Source organism: Somniosus microcephalus, chromosome 25, assembly GCF_052327205.1.
Source record: "Somniosus microcephalus isolate GS21.2 chromosome 25, FLI_Smic_1.0, whole genome shotgun sequence".
Taxonomy (NCBI): Eukaryota; Metazoa; Chordata; class Chondrichthyes; order Squaliformes; family Somniosidae; genus Somniosus; species Somniosus microcephalus.
In genome coordinates, this window is record NC_141011.1 from 57,259,305 (window position 1) to 57,274,965 (window position 15,661).

Genomic DNA, 15,661 nt, shown 5'->3' on the forward strand with positions numbered 1-15,661 from the left:
CTTTTCTTAATGAAACTATGAGGAGACACTGGGTTGTCCCAGCGCCTTCAAAAGAGAAAACCTAACAAAAGTACCTCCTACTTAGAGGGGCACAACCAATAGAAAACGAAACCTTAAACCAAGGAAGCTTATAAAATTAAATAATAATGTCACCCGTGTCCACTATGTCCACCAGTCCCTGCGGTGCCCACTGGTCACAGAAGGCCTCAAGTGTACCTGAAGAACCCGCATGCTCCTTCTCAGTGCCACCCGGGCATGGGCATGGCCGCAGAGAGAGGAGGCAAGGGTCCTGCATTGGTCGGGAATCGAACCAATCCTCCCGTGGCAGGAGAGAATCTTACCCCGGAATCTCCAAGTCTATTTTTTTTGCTAGCTCTGACGAAGGATCCCGTCTCAAATATTAACCTTTCTGTTTCTTTCTGATGCGGATCAACCTGCTCTGCATTTTCAGCAATTTCTGTTTAGTTCCGATTTTCAGAATTCACGGTGTTTTATTTTATCTCTATTGCTTCCAAACGTATTTCTAAATCACCAGTGGAAACATCTTCTCTGCTTGTCTGCTATTTTCTAATTCTATCAGCACCATCGTCTCTTCCTGCTAGTCTCCTATTCTTTCTGTCTCTCTACATGTCGCCCACACACTCGTTATCTCGGTTTCTATTGTATGCTTCCTCTCTGTTTGCTTCGGAGGTTGAAATTCCTCTATGTGCAATGTTTTGAAGAATACGCGTTAATGTTTCAAATTCCTGGGCTTCATTTTAACGATAAAATAAGTTGATGAAAATGAGCACAGAGGAATTTCAACGTCTTTCTGTGGGGAGAATTCTAACTTGTCCCACAATTCCGAAGAGAAGCAGTAGCTTCAATGGAGAAGAACATTGGGGGGCGGGGGGGGGGATTAAATTGGGCAGCGAATCTGCTGCCTCTGGCATTTTATGTGCTTGTCACATAGTCTCACTGCCCTTCTGTCCGTCTTGCACTCTTCTCATTGTGCTTTCACCTATCATTGAAACCTACAGGTAGACACAAGGTTCCAAATCTGTGATAACCTCAGAAATGATCTGGTCTCATTAGTAATTGGGACTGGCGTATGTGTCATATTCTGTAAGTGAAGTGGGGAGAGAGGGACATAGGTCCTGGAGATGCAGTTCTGGTTGAATTATTAATAGTATAGTAATTGGGTTGCCTATTGTTAATTAATAAATTTGAGGTCCAGTTTTGACTATTTAATGTATTGTGATGACACTCTGTTTTCTTAATTATTATACGTTTTATTGGCAAGATGTAGTGTTATCTGTATTTATTACTGCGACTGTATGCAGTGATGATTATCGTTGCTGTTTGTGGGGGCAATGACTAGGGTGGAGCAGGCCTGAGTCTGGGGGGCAGGAAGCTGTGAGGAGGCTGAAGCTGAGGCTGATGCGGGGAACCAGACAGGTTTGAACTATAAGTGGAAGTGACCAGTGCAGTGCAGAAGTTGTTGACAATGGAATCAGGAGGCTAAGGAGCAGTGGAGGGTCAACCGTGGGCCAACAGAGGTCAATCCAGGGGTCTAGCGGAAGCGTGTAGTGAGCACTAGTAAATCCTGTGAAACACAAGGACCGGGAAGAGTGAAGCTCGGGGAGTCAGGGGAGGGTGAACAGTAAATCCATGGGATCAGTGCAGAGAACTGTCCGAGGAACACCTGTCAGGATTTGAGGAACACACATGATGGGGAACAGCAACGGGGGATCGAGGAGTCTGTCCAACCCAGTCCAATTGGAGTTTATCCAACTTGCTGAGTGTTTCCAGCATGTTCTGCTTTTATTCCAGTCCCATGAAGGGTGATGGAGGAGTTCTGAATCACGTGGAGTCAGAGGTCACAATAAGCAAGCAGAAAGCAGCAAAGCAAGGGAGCTAGACCATGGTGTGTATGATTGGATCAGGTCAAAAACACTGCCCAGCAACTTCCCCAATAAAAGAAAGATTTGCCATCAGTCTTTCATGAAGAAATTCTCTCTTGAACTGATACAGACAAGTTGATCTTTCTATAAATTCCTATGCAGGAAATTTCTCTTATCAACCATTAACTCGGTTGGCATCAATTCTACTCCACATAATGTTTGTTTATAATTGGAAGAAAATCGATTCAATTATAAAAAGTATTTGAAAAAGGGTTGAATAATTGATAGTTGCATTAGTTGGCCCCCAAACAATAGGCAATTGAAATATTTAACTTTTGATTTTAGAGCTAACATAAGAAACAGACTAACCGATGGCAACTAAAGTACTTTTATAGTAACCAGGAATGTGTAAGTATCAGGCAGTCCTCAAAATCGGTTTATTTTATTTTTAATCCACCTTATATACTTGCCTACTCTTGTGTAAACACCGGGGTATTTGTAATGCGCACAACTGATTCCCCAGGACACAATTCCTTGAATGACTCCACCACAAACCAACGGTCCTCCAGAATCACCCTACAGGAAAAGTGGAAGAAAATCAGAATCCGAGGGAGAAGGTATCAAGAATTTTAATTAGATTCTAGTCACTTTCCCGTGAAATTTCATGCGGGGAGTAAAGACCAAGTATAGTCTTCAAGTGAAGCAGAGTTGGGGCAGATAATTGGGCCAGGACATGCAGATATCATTAAAGTCACACACTGTCCTTATTTTAATATTTCTATTGGCGGTGTCTACATTTAGAATGGAATGTAAACTTGGCATGCTGTAATTACACCTTCCTGCCAGTAGTAGTGCTGCAGGAAATACATTAAAACAAAATCAATTTAGTCTTCTAGATACTTGGCAATTAATCTATCTGTTAATATTAAACATCTTACATCTGCGCACACTCCCACAGCAAAGATTAAGCAAAATACGGTTTTCATTTAGCATTATTTAAAATGATTCCCAATTTCTTCCTTCCTATCCAAAGGTGCCAACTCTTGCTGCGAGGTGGTTTTCTGGACAAGCAGCTGTCTGAGGCATCGTCCCAGGGCCATTCCTTCATGTATGAGCGAGCTTACAGAGTGAGTGTTGGAATGCAAGATGCCATCAAAACTGAGTCTGATTCTGTCCTCACCCAATGTCCACACAAGCACTTTTTACAATCAGGTGAGGAAATCCTGGATCATTTTCCCACTCCCACGCACTAGGGTGCTGAGGTTAATTGTGACATTCCCTGGTTAAACACCCTAACTCAGCACAGACCATGACTTGAACCGGAGATCTTCCAGGCCTGTAAAATTTGTTAGACAATGGGCCAACATGGAGCAGCTTGCTTTTCTGACCAGGAATTTGCAGCATGCTTCCAAATTCCCCCTCTGCTTTGGTCTATTTGTATGTGTTTGAAACCCAGGATCAATCTGAGTAAGTCTATTAAACAAAAACATGTGACAGCTCTTTGAATCAAAGTGAAATACTGCACCACAATGTGAAACACTCTGCAAACAGTTCTGATTGGGATATCATAGTGAAAAGTGATGATAATTAGAAGGTCATATTTGTAGAGAAACAATTATTGCATACCTGACAGGAGTCCTTGCCTCCGGTTCTGTATCCTGCACAAATCATGTAGGCGTGCACTCTTCCGCCATATGAAGAAGGCCTATTGCACTTATAGCGAGAAATAATTGGCACCTCAACAGCCATAAGCACATCAGATAGGCTATAGCTGTAAACAGCGGTGACTCCCCAGCCAGAGACTGTACATAAGGTATTTTCTCGCACAGTTCTGCCAGTTGTTGGAATTGCTACAGGGTTGATATATGCGTTCTGCATCGCCGGTCTATTAATCTGATAAAAAAAAGTGTTACATTTGACACATGAACAGTAGATTTACTAAACAGATTCACTAAAGTTTTGGACTTTAATATCAAACAAAGTTTATGTTGAAATGTTATTTTGTGCACATATAAAAATAGTAACCCATTTAGACACATCTCCATATATAAGGAATTGTAACCCACCTTGGACGCCTCTCTAAGATGTTCCTTGATAATATTCAATCAATGCATTTGCAGTTCAATATGTGAAAAAGGCACGTCTGCCTCTTACAGTGATTTCCCCTCACACTGTGTTAGAATACTTGAATTACTTACTATGAAAGCCCATGAGGCAGCGCAGGCCCCTTTACACCCCATCCTTCATCTGGAAGTGTTTCTTCATCCATATCCTTACAGGCATAATATTCGGCATGCACCTATCATCACACCCATTATGGGCTGCATGTTGATACTTGGGTTTTGCAGAGAATTACATCATTTTATAGCACAGGAACGGGCCATTCGGCCCAATAGGTTTATGCCGGTGTTTATCCTGAATTCCTTATTGGCTTTCTTAGTGACTATCTTACATTTATGGCCTCTAGTTTTGGACTCATCCACAAGTGGAAACATCTTCTCTACTTCTACCCTATCGAACCCCTTCATCATTTTCAAACCCTCTTTCAGGTCATCTCTTAGTCTTCCCTTTTCTACAGACAAGAACCCCAGTCTGTTCAATTTTTCCTGATAACTGTAATCTCTCAGTTCTCGTACTATCCTTGTAAATGTTATGGTAGTAAAAGGCAATTCTCGCTTTTTCAAGGACAAGACAGCCCATAATACCCAAGAGAAAGCTATTTCAGAAAGCTGTTAAAGGTGGAGGGCTCACAAACTCCAACCTCTCACCTCTATGCTGCAAATCTTGGGGAAGGAGGTTATAGAGGGTGCCAGAGACAGGGAGGTGGGAGAGCATGGGGCAAGTGCAGGTACATGATGAACTTCTGCTTCTCCTCCTTCTCACCCCATTTCTCCTACATTCAATGTCAACAAACCAGATCATGAAAGTTTTAGGCCGTGGCTTCCACTGTAAGTTACTTGTGAATTCTGTTCATCAGAAAATTGCTGCAACTTCTCAGCATCTTTTTCTCCTCTCGATGTGATTGAGGAAGAACACAGAGGTCCCACTTCATGTGCTTTGCCAGCACTTCACATGAACAAAATCACTCACTCCAATTCTTCAGAAGCAGCAGCTCAGAAATAGTCACACTGGGGAAATTAGAGAGTGATCGAGATGGTGGTGCACTGGGTGACACACAGAGCACAAGTGAGCAGGAGGAGCAGCTGGTAAAACATGAGGAGAAAGATGTTGCTGGTCAGAGGATCAGATTGTATAGCTCTTTGGCTGAAGACTCTGGGATCTGGATCTCACAAGCCCTGTTTTTGGTGCCTTCAGATGTTTGCTGTCTGCTCCTTCTCAGATCCCACGAGCAAAGGAGATTGGCTGCAAGCACAAATGTTCACTTACTGTGGACACAATTTTGTTTGAGCCTCCGCCATGACAATGAGACGGGAAGAGGGATGACATCACTCCAATTCCATTAGCATTTCATTTCAATTCTACTGCCTGCTCCAGGCATGAGGGTTCTGCCAACCATTGGGCAAACCCTCTGATAATGCCATGACGTGCAAAGGAGGCGGAGAACTGGCATCACGGGTCTCCTCTCCTTATTATTAACGTTTGTGCCCAGCAAATAGGCCAGCCAGCATGCAAAGCAGAGGCCCCAAAATATCATTTTATCAAACCAGACTTAATAAATCTCAGGGAACGTTAAACAGATAATGCTGCTAGCAGTTCTCTGGTTGTAATTGAGTAGAATGAGTCTGTACTCTCTAGAGTTTAGAAGAATGAGAGGTGAGCTCATTGAAACATACAAGATTCTGAGGGTGATTGACAGGGTAGATGCTGAAAGGTTGTTTCCCCTGGCTGGAGAGTCTAGAACCAGGGGTCACAGTCTCAGAATAAGGGGTCGGCCATTTAGGACTGAGATGAGGAGAAATTTCTTCACTCAGAGGGTGGTGAATCTTTGGAATTCTCTGCCCCAGAGGGCTGTGGATGCTGAATCGTTGAATATATTCAAGGCTGAAAGCGATAGATTTTTGGAATCTAAGGGAATCAAGGGATGTGGGGATCGGGCCGGAAAGTGGAGTTGAGGTCGAAGATCAGCCATGATCTTATTGAATGGTGGAGCAGGCTCGAGGGGCCGTATGGCCGACTCCTGCTCCTTATTCTTATGTTCTTATGTTCAGCTGCAGAGCTTCTTAGAAGCATTTATCAAGATATCTTCATGCATGTATCTCCTTTGCTGTAGTAGCTCATTTGTTGCTGGTGACTTCTGTGCATTACTGGACTGCCTTCCTGCTCTCACTTGCCATGGTAAGGCTGCTGACCGATGTAAGCACCTGATATGTTACTTTAATGCTCTAAATGCTTGCTCAGTTTAGATTATGACCAATCTTCAATTACTAAGTTACCATGTAGTATTGCTGGATCAGATGGATTTAGGCACAGGTCGTATCTCACAGGAGATAAAGAGATTCACCCTAGGACTTCATGCTTACCTTTGTAGTTCTAATGTCACACACTTTCTTCTTCCCAAACATATGTGTAATATAGAAACATAGAAGATAGGAGCAGGAGTAGGCCATTCTACAAGAGCTTGGAGGGAATCTTCACTGAATCTGGCTTCTCTTCACTGAATCTAGCTTCTCTTCACTGAATCTGGCTTCCATCACTGAATCTGGCTTCTCTTCACTGAATCTGGCTTCTCTTCACTGAATCTGGCTTCTCTTCGTTGCTCCATTGTGAACATTAAGTGTCACCACAGAGCCGAGTTAACAGGAAATGTGTGCTTTACACTGTTTAACAGCCTCGCTGGCTCCTAACGAATATCTCAGCCGTAGGATTGGCTCATCAGCTGTGTGTGTTGTAATGGACAAAAAAAGTTCCAGTGTGGGGGTCACTCCTTCTGCCTGCTCCGTCTACGTTCTAACAACAGGTTGGGGTCGTGTCTAGGGGTGTTTCTGGGCTACCTAGGGAATTCCACTAAATATGGCCCTGATAGGCCCAGCCGTATCTGCATCCGCTGAGAGCAAGTGTAGGTGTTACTGTGAGTCACAAGTGTCTCTCACCAGGAAGGAATTAAGGATCTGTCGGTGTGGGATCAGAACTCCTCCTTCCCAGTGTGGGATCAGAACTCTGCCAATAAGGCAGACACCACGGTCGTGTCAATGCAGACATGGGGCATTTGCCCCTATTGTTTACATGACCCTGTCCTTGGGGTTTGGGACGGGATCACAGTCAAGGGAAAGGAGGAGGCAGAAGCTCCACACCACTGAACGTCAAGGGATGCAACAGGATTTCTACACTCGGGAATTAAAGCTGGAAGCTGCCAGGTCCGTAAGACCGAGACTTCCACTGAGCTAGCTGTGCCCTTGCTCACAGAGACTGGTTTTACACCCATGTAAACACTGCAACACTGCACCGACCTCACTTGCTGGTTAATGATACGCATTCATACAACTTACTTTCAAAAGCATGATGTCATGTCTGAATGTTGCAGGTTGGTAAAAAGGAAACACAATAAGTTTCGCCACTTTGCAGAATTGCTCATTACCGTCGGATTTTGACAAACTGTGTTCACCCAAAACCACCGTGATGAGATATGGCCTAGAACAGGAAAAAATCACATTGACAATATAGAGCTTACTTTTTATTTAAAAAACATTTTAAAATGTACTTGTTATTTTTAAACAGAGGTTGTGATGTATATTTGCCTGCAACCTACGGTTTGACACAGTGAGCTGCGGACAGGATCCAGGTCGGGCTAATTAACGTTCCACTGCAGTAATGTACTGATCTTATCTGCAAGGAGGCTTGGTAGGGAATCGAGTGAGGGACAATCTCAGATCCGCCAATGATCCTGTCTTCAGCTAAACCTGGGAAAGTAAATTATAAGCATTTAAAAAACATATTAAAGGTGAAGGCCTCAAGTTGTATCTGAAGAGAAACTTCCAACAATGTGCCCTGCTATGGGATAAAGACGTTAAACTGTGAAAAGGCAGGATTTTCATTAGGCCGTGGAGTCGGGATTGGAGGCGTGCGGGGGGGGTAAAAATCCCGAAAGCAGGGGTCCCGACACCATCCCGCCTCCATGCCAGTTTTAAAGGAGGCGGGTACCCGCCCCGCACTGGGACCCGGCTCCCCGAGGCGGGAAGGGGATTAGTGCCAATTAACTGCCTGTTAACAGGTAGTTAACAGGCAGTTTTTGCCTAATCCATATTTTTAATGCTGAAGTGTGGGAGCCCTGATGGCTCCAAACCACGCCAAGTAAGCTTGACAAAATGCTAGAGTCCATTATAAAAGATGTAATAGCAGAGCACTTGGAAAGCAGTGACTGGATCGGACAAAGTCAACATGGAATTACAAAAGGTAAATCATGCTTGACTAATCTACTGGAATTTTTTGAGGATGTAACTGGTAAAATAGATAAGGGAGAACCAGTGGATGTGGTGTATTTGGACTTTCAGAAGGCTTTCGATAAGGTCCCGCATAAGAGATTAGCGTGCAAAATTAAGGCACATGGGATTGGGGGCAAGGTATTGACTTGGATAGAGAACTGGTTGGCGGACAGAAAGCAAAGAGTTGGAATAAACGGGTCGTTTTCCGAGTGGAAGGCAGTGACTAGTGGGGTACCGCAAGGATCGGTCCTAGGACCCCAGCTGTTCACAATATATATTAATGATCTGGACTAGGGAATTGGATGTAATATCTCCAAATTTGCAGACGACACAAAGCTGGGTGGGAGAGTATGCTGTAAGGAGGATGTCATGAAACTCCAGTACGATTTGGACAGGTTGGGTGATTGGGCAGAAACATGGCAAAAGCACTATAATGTGGATAAATGTGAGGTTATCCACTTTGGTGGCAAAAACAGGAAGGCAGATAATTATTTGAATGGCAATAGATTGGGAGAAGGGGAAGTGCAAAGAGACCTGGGTGTTCTTGTGCACCAGTCGCTGAAGGTAAGCATGCAGGTGCAGCAGGCAGTTAAGAAGGCAAATGGTATGTTGGCCTTCGTAGCAAGAGGGTTCGAGTACAAGAACAAGGATGTCTTGCTGCAGTTGTACAGGGCCTTGGTGAGACCGCACCTTGAGTATTGTGTGCAGTTTTGGTCGCCTTACCTGAGGAAGGACGTTCTTGCCATGGAAGGAGTGCAGCAAAGATTCACCAGGCTGATACCTGGGATGGCAGGAATGACGTATGAGGAGAGATTGTGTCGATTGGGCTTATACTCACTGGAGTTTAGAAGATTGAGAGGGGATCTCATCGAAACCTATAAAATTCTGTCAGGCCTGGACAGACTAGATGCAGGAAGGATGTTTCTGATGGCCGGGGAGTCCAGAACCAGGGGTCATAGCCTATGGATAAAGGGGTAAGCCATTTAGGACTGAAATGAGGAGGAATTTCTTCACCCAGAGAGTGGTGAACCTGTGGAATTCTCTGCCACAGAGGGCGGTGGAGGCCAGTTCATTAAGTATATTCAAGAAAGAGTTGGATATATTTCTTAAGGCTAAAGGGATCAAGGGATATGGGGAGAAGGCAGGGACAGGGTACTGAATTTGGATGATCAGCCATGATCTCATTGAATGGCGGAGCAGGCTCGAAGGGCTGAATGGCCTACTCCTGCTCCTATCTTCTATGTTTCTATGTACTTACCTTTTCAGCCTTCCTTCCTTTAGGTCTCTGGAGTCCCTCATCTCACTGGCACAGAAAGCATGATGGCGGCGAACTGTCAAAAGTGACAGCCTTCAGCTTTCTGTGCAGGAGAGATTTCTAACTGAGTCTGTGGAGAAGGACTCAGGTTAGAAGTAAGATTGTCAGTGTTTGACAGCCTCAAACAGCTGTGAAACACTGATATTTCATCTGCCAAAACCTCTTGACAGATGAAATTTCAGTCTGTGATGTCACCTGTTGCCGGGTGGCCCTCAATTGGCCTGCTGAGCCCGCTGGGCGGGCTCAACAAGGGCAATCAAGTTAAAATCGTGTGGATTGGCCGCATCTCAATGGAGGCGGGACTACAACCCTGAAAGTTGTAGTCCCGCCTCCTGCCCGACTCCTGAATGAAAATCCAGCCGAGTCTGACCTTTTAAAAGAAAAGTTTGACAAACTGATTTTCCCATGAAGACAGCACTGTTTTAATAAATAAATGGTTTACCATTCCATCTCAATCACTCCAACCTGTGCTGTAGACTTTATGTAACATGTAATTAAACAAACTAATATACACATATATAATTTTAAAATAACAACAGAAATTGCTGGAAAAACTCAGCATGTCAGGCAACATCCGTGGAGAGAAATTTGAGTTGACGTTTCGGGTCGAAACCCTTCTTCAAAACTGGAAAGAAAAGAAAATAGATCGAAGGCAGGGCTGCGATTGAACAAAAGAAGTAAAAGAGACAATAAAAGGTATTCGAAACCAGACGAGATGGTAATAGGCCAGTGGAGACAAAAGACAGCTGAGATTAGGTGTGAAGTGTACTGGCAGGATAGGAGACAGCTGCCAGGTGGGAGAGAGAAACAAAAGGAAAGGGGGGGGGGAAAGGAAGACCCAAAACAAAGGGGTGGAAAAAATTATAAGTAAAAAAGTAATAGGGGCCGAGGTTATGATCTGAAATTGTTGAACTCGATATTTAGTCCAGAAGGCTGCAAAGTGCCTAATCAGAAGATGAGGTGCTGTTCCTGGAGTTTACGTTGAGCTTCCATGGAACAATACAAGAGGCCAAGGACGGTGAGGTCCGAGTGGGAATGGGGCGGTGAATTAAAATGACAGGTGACCGGAAGCTCGGGGTCACCCTTACGGACTGAACGGAGGTGTTCCGCAAAGTGGTCACCCAATCTGCGTTTGGTCTCCCCAATGTAGAGGAGACCGCATCATGAGCAGCGAATACAGTATACTAGATTGCAAGAAGTACAAGTAAATCGCTGTTTCACCCAGAAGGGGTGTTTGGGGCCCTGGACAGTGGGAAGGGGGGAGGTATAGGGGCAGGTGTTACATCTCCTGCGCTTGCACGGGAAGGTGCCTGGCGAAGGGGAAGGGCTGTTTGGGGTGATAGAGGAGTGGACTAGGGTGTGTCGGAGGGAGCGGTCCCTATGGAATGCTGAAAGGGGAGGGGAGGGGAAGATGCGTTTGGTGGTGGGATCACTTTGGAGGTAGCGGAAATGGCGGAGGATGATCCGTTGAATGTGGAGGCTGGTGGGGTGAAAGGTGAGGACAAGGGGAACCCTAACGTTGTTCCAGGAGGGAAGGGCAGGGTGAGGGCAGAAGTGCGGGAGATAGAATGGACATGGTCGAGGGCCGTGTCAACCACGGTAGAGGGGAATCCTCAGTTGCGGAAAAAGGAAGACATGTCGGAAGCACTGGTGTGGAAGGCATTCACATTCAACATTCAACGGATCATCCTCCGCCATTTCCGCTACCTCCAAAGTGATCCCACCACCAAACGTATCTTCCCCTCCCCTCCCCTTTCAGCATTATGTAGGGACCGCTCCCTCCGAGACACCCTAGTCCACTCCTCTATCACCACAAACAGCCCTTCCCCTTCGCAAGGCACCTTCCCGTGCAAGCGCAGGAGATGTAACACCTGCCCCTATACCTCCCCCCTTCCCACTGTCCAGGGCCCCAAACACCCCTTCCAGGTTAAACAGCGATTTACTTGTACTTCTTGAAATCTAGTATACTGTATTCACTGCTCATGATACGGTCTCCTCTACATTGGGGAGACCAAACGCAGATTGGGTGACCGCTTTGCAGAACACCTCCGTTCAGTCCGTAAGGGTGACCCCGAGCTTCTGGTTGCCTGTCATTTTAATTCACTGCTCCATTCCCCCTCAGACCTCACCGTCCTTGGCCTCTTGTATTGTTCCACGGAAGCTCAACGTAAACTCGAGGAACAGCACCTCATCTTCCGATTAGGCACTTTGCAGCCTTCCGGACTAAATATCGAGTTCAACAATTTCAGATCATAACCTCAGCCCCTATTACTTTTTTACTTATAATTTTTTCCACCCCTTTGTTTTGGGTCTTCCTTTCCGCCCCCCCCCTTTCCTTTTATTTCTCTCTCCCACCTGGCAGCTGTCTCCTATCCTGCCAGCACACTTCACACCTAATCTCAGCTGTCTTTTGTCTCCACTGGCCTATTACCATCTCGTCTGGTTTCGAATACCTTTTATTGTCTCTTTTACTTCTTTTGTTCGATCGCAGCCCTGCCTTCGATCTATTTTATTTTCTATCCAGTTTTGAAGAAGGGTTTCGACCCAAAACGTCAACTCAAATTTCTCTCCACGGATGTTGCCTGACCTGCTGAGTTTTTCCAGCAATTTCTGTTGTTATTTCGGATTTCCAGCATCTGCAGTATTTTGCTACGTTATATAATTTTAAATATATAATGAAGTAGTACAGGTAAAACAAATCTGAAATAAAGGCAGAGGTCAATCAGCATCTGAAAGACAAGTGAATACTTCAGTGGGACTTCTCACCACAATGGATGAATGATGCTCCCGGAAACAAACATTAACTTCTCTCCCACTTTCAGATGCTGATCTCACCTAATGTTCAGAGAAATCAAGCAATGAAAAAGTGATCAAATGAGTTCAAATCCTTGCATTCTGATTTGATTGCTGATTATTGTCCATTTTGAGGACATCCTACTTAACATTCTGGGTGGCACCAGTAAAGATTTGTTCAAATCAATTAAAGTGAATGTACTTCAATGGGTAGCATTGGAATTTGAAGCAAAGAACCCATGGATGAGAAAACATAGAAACATAGAAGATAGGAGCAGGAGAAGGCCATTCGGCCCCTCAAGCCTGCTCCGCCATTCAATGAGATCATGGCTGATCATCCAAATTCTGTACCCGGTCCCTGCCTTCTCCCCATACCCCTTGATCCCTTTAGCCTTAAGAAATATATCCAACTCCTTCTTGAATATATTTAATGAATTGGCCTCTACTGCCTTCTGTGGTAGAGAATTCCACAGGTTCACCACTCTCTGGGTGAAGAAATTCCTCCTCATTTCTGTCCTAAATGGCTTACCTCTTATCATTAGACTGTGACCCCTGGCTCTGGACTCCCCAACCATCGGGAACATCCTTCCTGCATCTAGCCTGTCCAGTCCTGTCAGAATTTTATAAGTTTCAATGAGATCCCCTCTCATTCTTCTAAACTCCAGTGAGTATAAGCCCAATTGACCCAATCTCTCCTCATACGTCATTCCTTCCATCCCAGGTATCAGCCTGGTGAATCCTCGCTGAACTCCTTCCATGGCAAGAACATCCTTCCTCAGATAAGGCGACCAAAAATGCACACAATATTCAAGATGTGGTCTCACCAAGGCCCTGTACAACTGCAGCAAGACATCCTTGTTCCTGTACTCAAACCCTCTCGCTACAAAGGCCAACATACCATTTGCCTTCTTAACCGCCTGCTGCACCTGCATGCTTACCTTCAGCGGCTGGTGCACAAGGACAGCCAGGTCTCATTGCACTTCCCCTTCTCCCAATCTATTGACATTCAGATAATAATCTGCCTTCCTGTTTTTGCCACCAAAGTGGATAACCTCACATTTATCCACGTTATATTGCATTTGCCATGCTTCTGCCCAATCACCCAACCTGTCCAAATCATCCTGTAGTTTCTCGGCATCCTCCTCACAGCACACACGCCCACCCAGCTATGTGTCGTCTTGCAAATTTGGAGATATTACATCTAGTCCCCTTGTCTAGATCATTAATATATATTGTGAATAGCTGGGGTCCAAGGACCAATCCCTGCGGTACCCCACTAGTCACCGCCTGCCACTCGGAAAAAGACCCGTTTATTCCAACTCTTTGCTTTGTGTCTGCCAACCAGTTCTCTATCCAAGTCGATACCTTGCCCCCAATCCCATGTGCCTTAACTTTACACGCTAATCTCTTATGCGGGACCTTATCGAAAGCCTTCTGAAAGTCCAAACACACCACATCCACTGGTTCTCCCTTATCTATTTTACCAGTTACATCCTCAAAAATTTCCAGTAGATTAGTCAAGCACGATTTACCTTTTGTAAATCCATGTTGACTTTGTCGATCCTGTCACTGTTTTTCAAGTGTTCTGCTATTACATCTTTTATAATGGACTCTAGCATTTTCCCCACAACCGATGTCAGGCTTACTGGTCTGTAATTCCTCGTTTTCTCTCTACCACCTTTCTTGAATAGTGGGGTAACATTAGCTACCCTCCAATCCATGGGTACTGTTCCAGATTCTATTGAATGTTGGAAGATGATCAGCAATGCATCTACTATTTCTAGGGCCACTTCCTTAAGCACCCTAGGATGTAGATTATCAGGCCCTGGGGATTTATCGGCCTTCAATCCCATCAAAGAAAGCTACTCAGTCACACCAAGAATCCAGTTACTTATACTCTGACGTTGCACCCTCACAGCCAAAACTGGTATCAGAGAATTAAGTGTTTACATGAATAACATACTATAAACTAATCACAACATAAATCTAAGCAATGTCTATTGTAGAAGCACAGACATGAATGGAAATCTCTCAACTGAGGCCATACAATATATGGTGGATTTTCATATCTGGTACAGCCCAATCGTGGGCACAGATGGCATACACTGGACTGCGAATCCCAGCAGTAAGGAATCCTGCAGGTTGACACTGAAACTCAGTCATGCTCCATGGGGCTGGGTGAGCATTTCAACCTCCTGTCCAAAGCAGGAGGGAGCATCCCTGCTATATGCAAAAAAAAACTGACGAGTGGTACCCCATTTTGCAGCCAGCTGGTGCACTGGATCAAAGTCCCCAGCATCCCCAGGAATCCTGATTGGAAAGCGCCTCAGAGTGGATCTTTAGACAAGAAAGCCTTTAAAAGGCCCACCAATGTTTAGGTGGGTTTGCCAGGACGGAGCCTCCTCAGGCTGGATTTTATCAATGGAGGCGAGTAGGAGGCGGGACTCCCACTTTCGGGGTTGTAGTCCCGCCTCCATCGAGTTGTGGCCAACCCACTCGATTTTCCCCTGATTGATCTTGTTGAGCCCGCCCAGCGGGCTCAGCAGGCCAATTAAGGGCCACCTGGCAACAGGTGACGTCACAGATTGACATTTCATCTGTCAAGAGCTTTTGACAGATGAACTATCAGCATTCAACAGCTCTTTGAAGCTGTCAAACACTGACAATCTGCACTCTAAGTTAATTCCTTCTTCTCAGGCTGATTTAGAGATCTCTCCAGAACAGAAAGTTGAATGCTGCAGATTTTGACAGCTCGCAGCCTTTCTGCTTTCTGTGCCGGTGAGATGAGGGACTCCCGAGACCTGAAGGAAGGAAGGCTGCATTATTAAGTAAAGGTAAGTAAAACTTCTTTAAACACTTTACACACACCAAACACACTTACCTCTGCACTCATGCACCCATCACTTACCTGAACACAGGACATCTTGAACTCTCCAAGCCCTTCAGCCCGACGGTCCGCCTCGCTAACTCGGCATGGTTTCGAGCCATCGGGAAGCCCACACTTCTGGGATAAAAATAGGGATTAGGCTAAAAACTGCCTGTTAACTACCTGTTAACAGGCAGTTAATTGGCACTAATCCCCTTCCCGCCTCGGGGAGGCGGGTCCCAGCACAGGTCGGGTACCCGCCTCCTTTGAAACTGGCATGGAGACGGGTTGGGGGCAGGATGGGTTCATGCCCCCCGATTTCACGATTTTAACCTCCCACACGCCTCCAATCCTGCCTCAATGGCCTAATGAAATTCGAGCCCGATGTGTTTGGAAGAAGAGGACTCATGTAAGGATGTCAGGC

General features: G+C 45.3%; 1 protein-coding gene across 1 annotated transcript; it reads right to left on the reverse strand.

The window, feature by feature from the left end:
- Positions 1-2,294: 2,294 nt before the first annotated feature.
- Positions 2,295-15,359, reverse strand: LOC147100922 (trypsin-3). Its single transcript, XM_085967562.1, has 6 exons — positions 15,280-15,359; positions 9,244-9,305; positions 7,591-7,741; positions 7,331-7,472; positions 3,510-3,776; positions 2,295-2,459 (listed from the first exon to the last, which is right to left on the reverse strand). Exons 1-6 carry the CDS (start codon positions 15,357-15,359, stop codon positions 2,310-2,312), a joined length of 852 nt encoding a protein of 283 aa, XP_085823688.1. The 3' UTR covers positions 2,295-2,309.
- Between the last annotated feature and the right edge of the window lie 302 nt (positions 15,360-15,661).

What these genes read in the sequence shown, in the direction of transcription:
- LOC147100922 (XM_085967562.1), bottom strand. Translation starts at nt 15,359, where the DNA reads ATGGCTCGAAACCATGCCGAGTTAGCGAGGCGGACCGTCGGGCTGAAG. An exon ending in GCAGCTCACTGTGTCAAACC is followed by an intron (nt 7,473 to 7,590) that starts GTAGGTTGCAGG and finishes TTCCTGTTCTAG; the next exon opens with GCCATATCTCATCACGGTGG. An exon ending in GAGGCAAGGACTCCTGTCAG is followed by an intron (nt 2,460 to 3,509) that starts GTATGCAATAAT and finishes CTTTTCCTGTAG; the next exon opens with GGTGATTCTGGAGGACCGTT.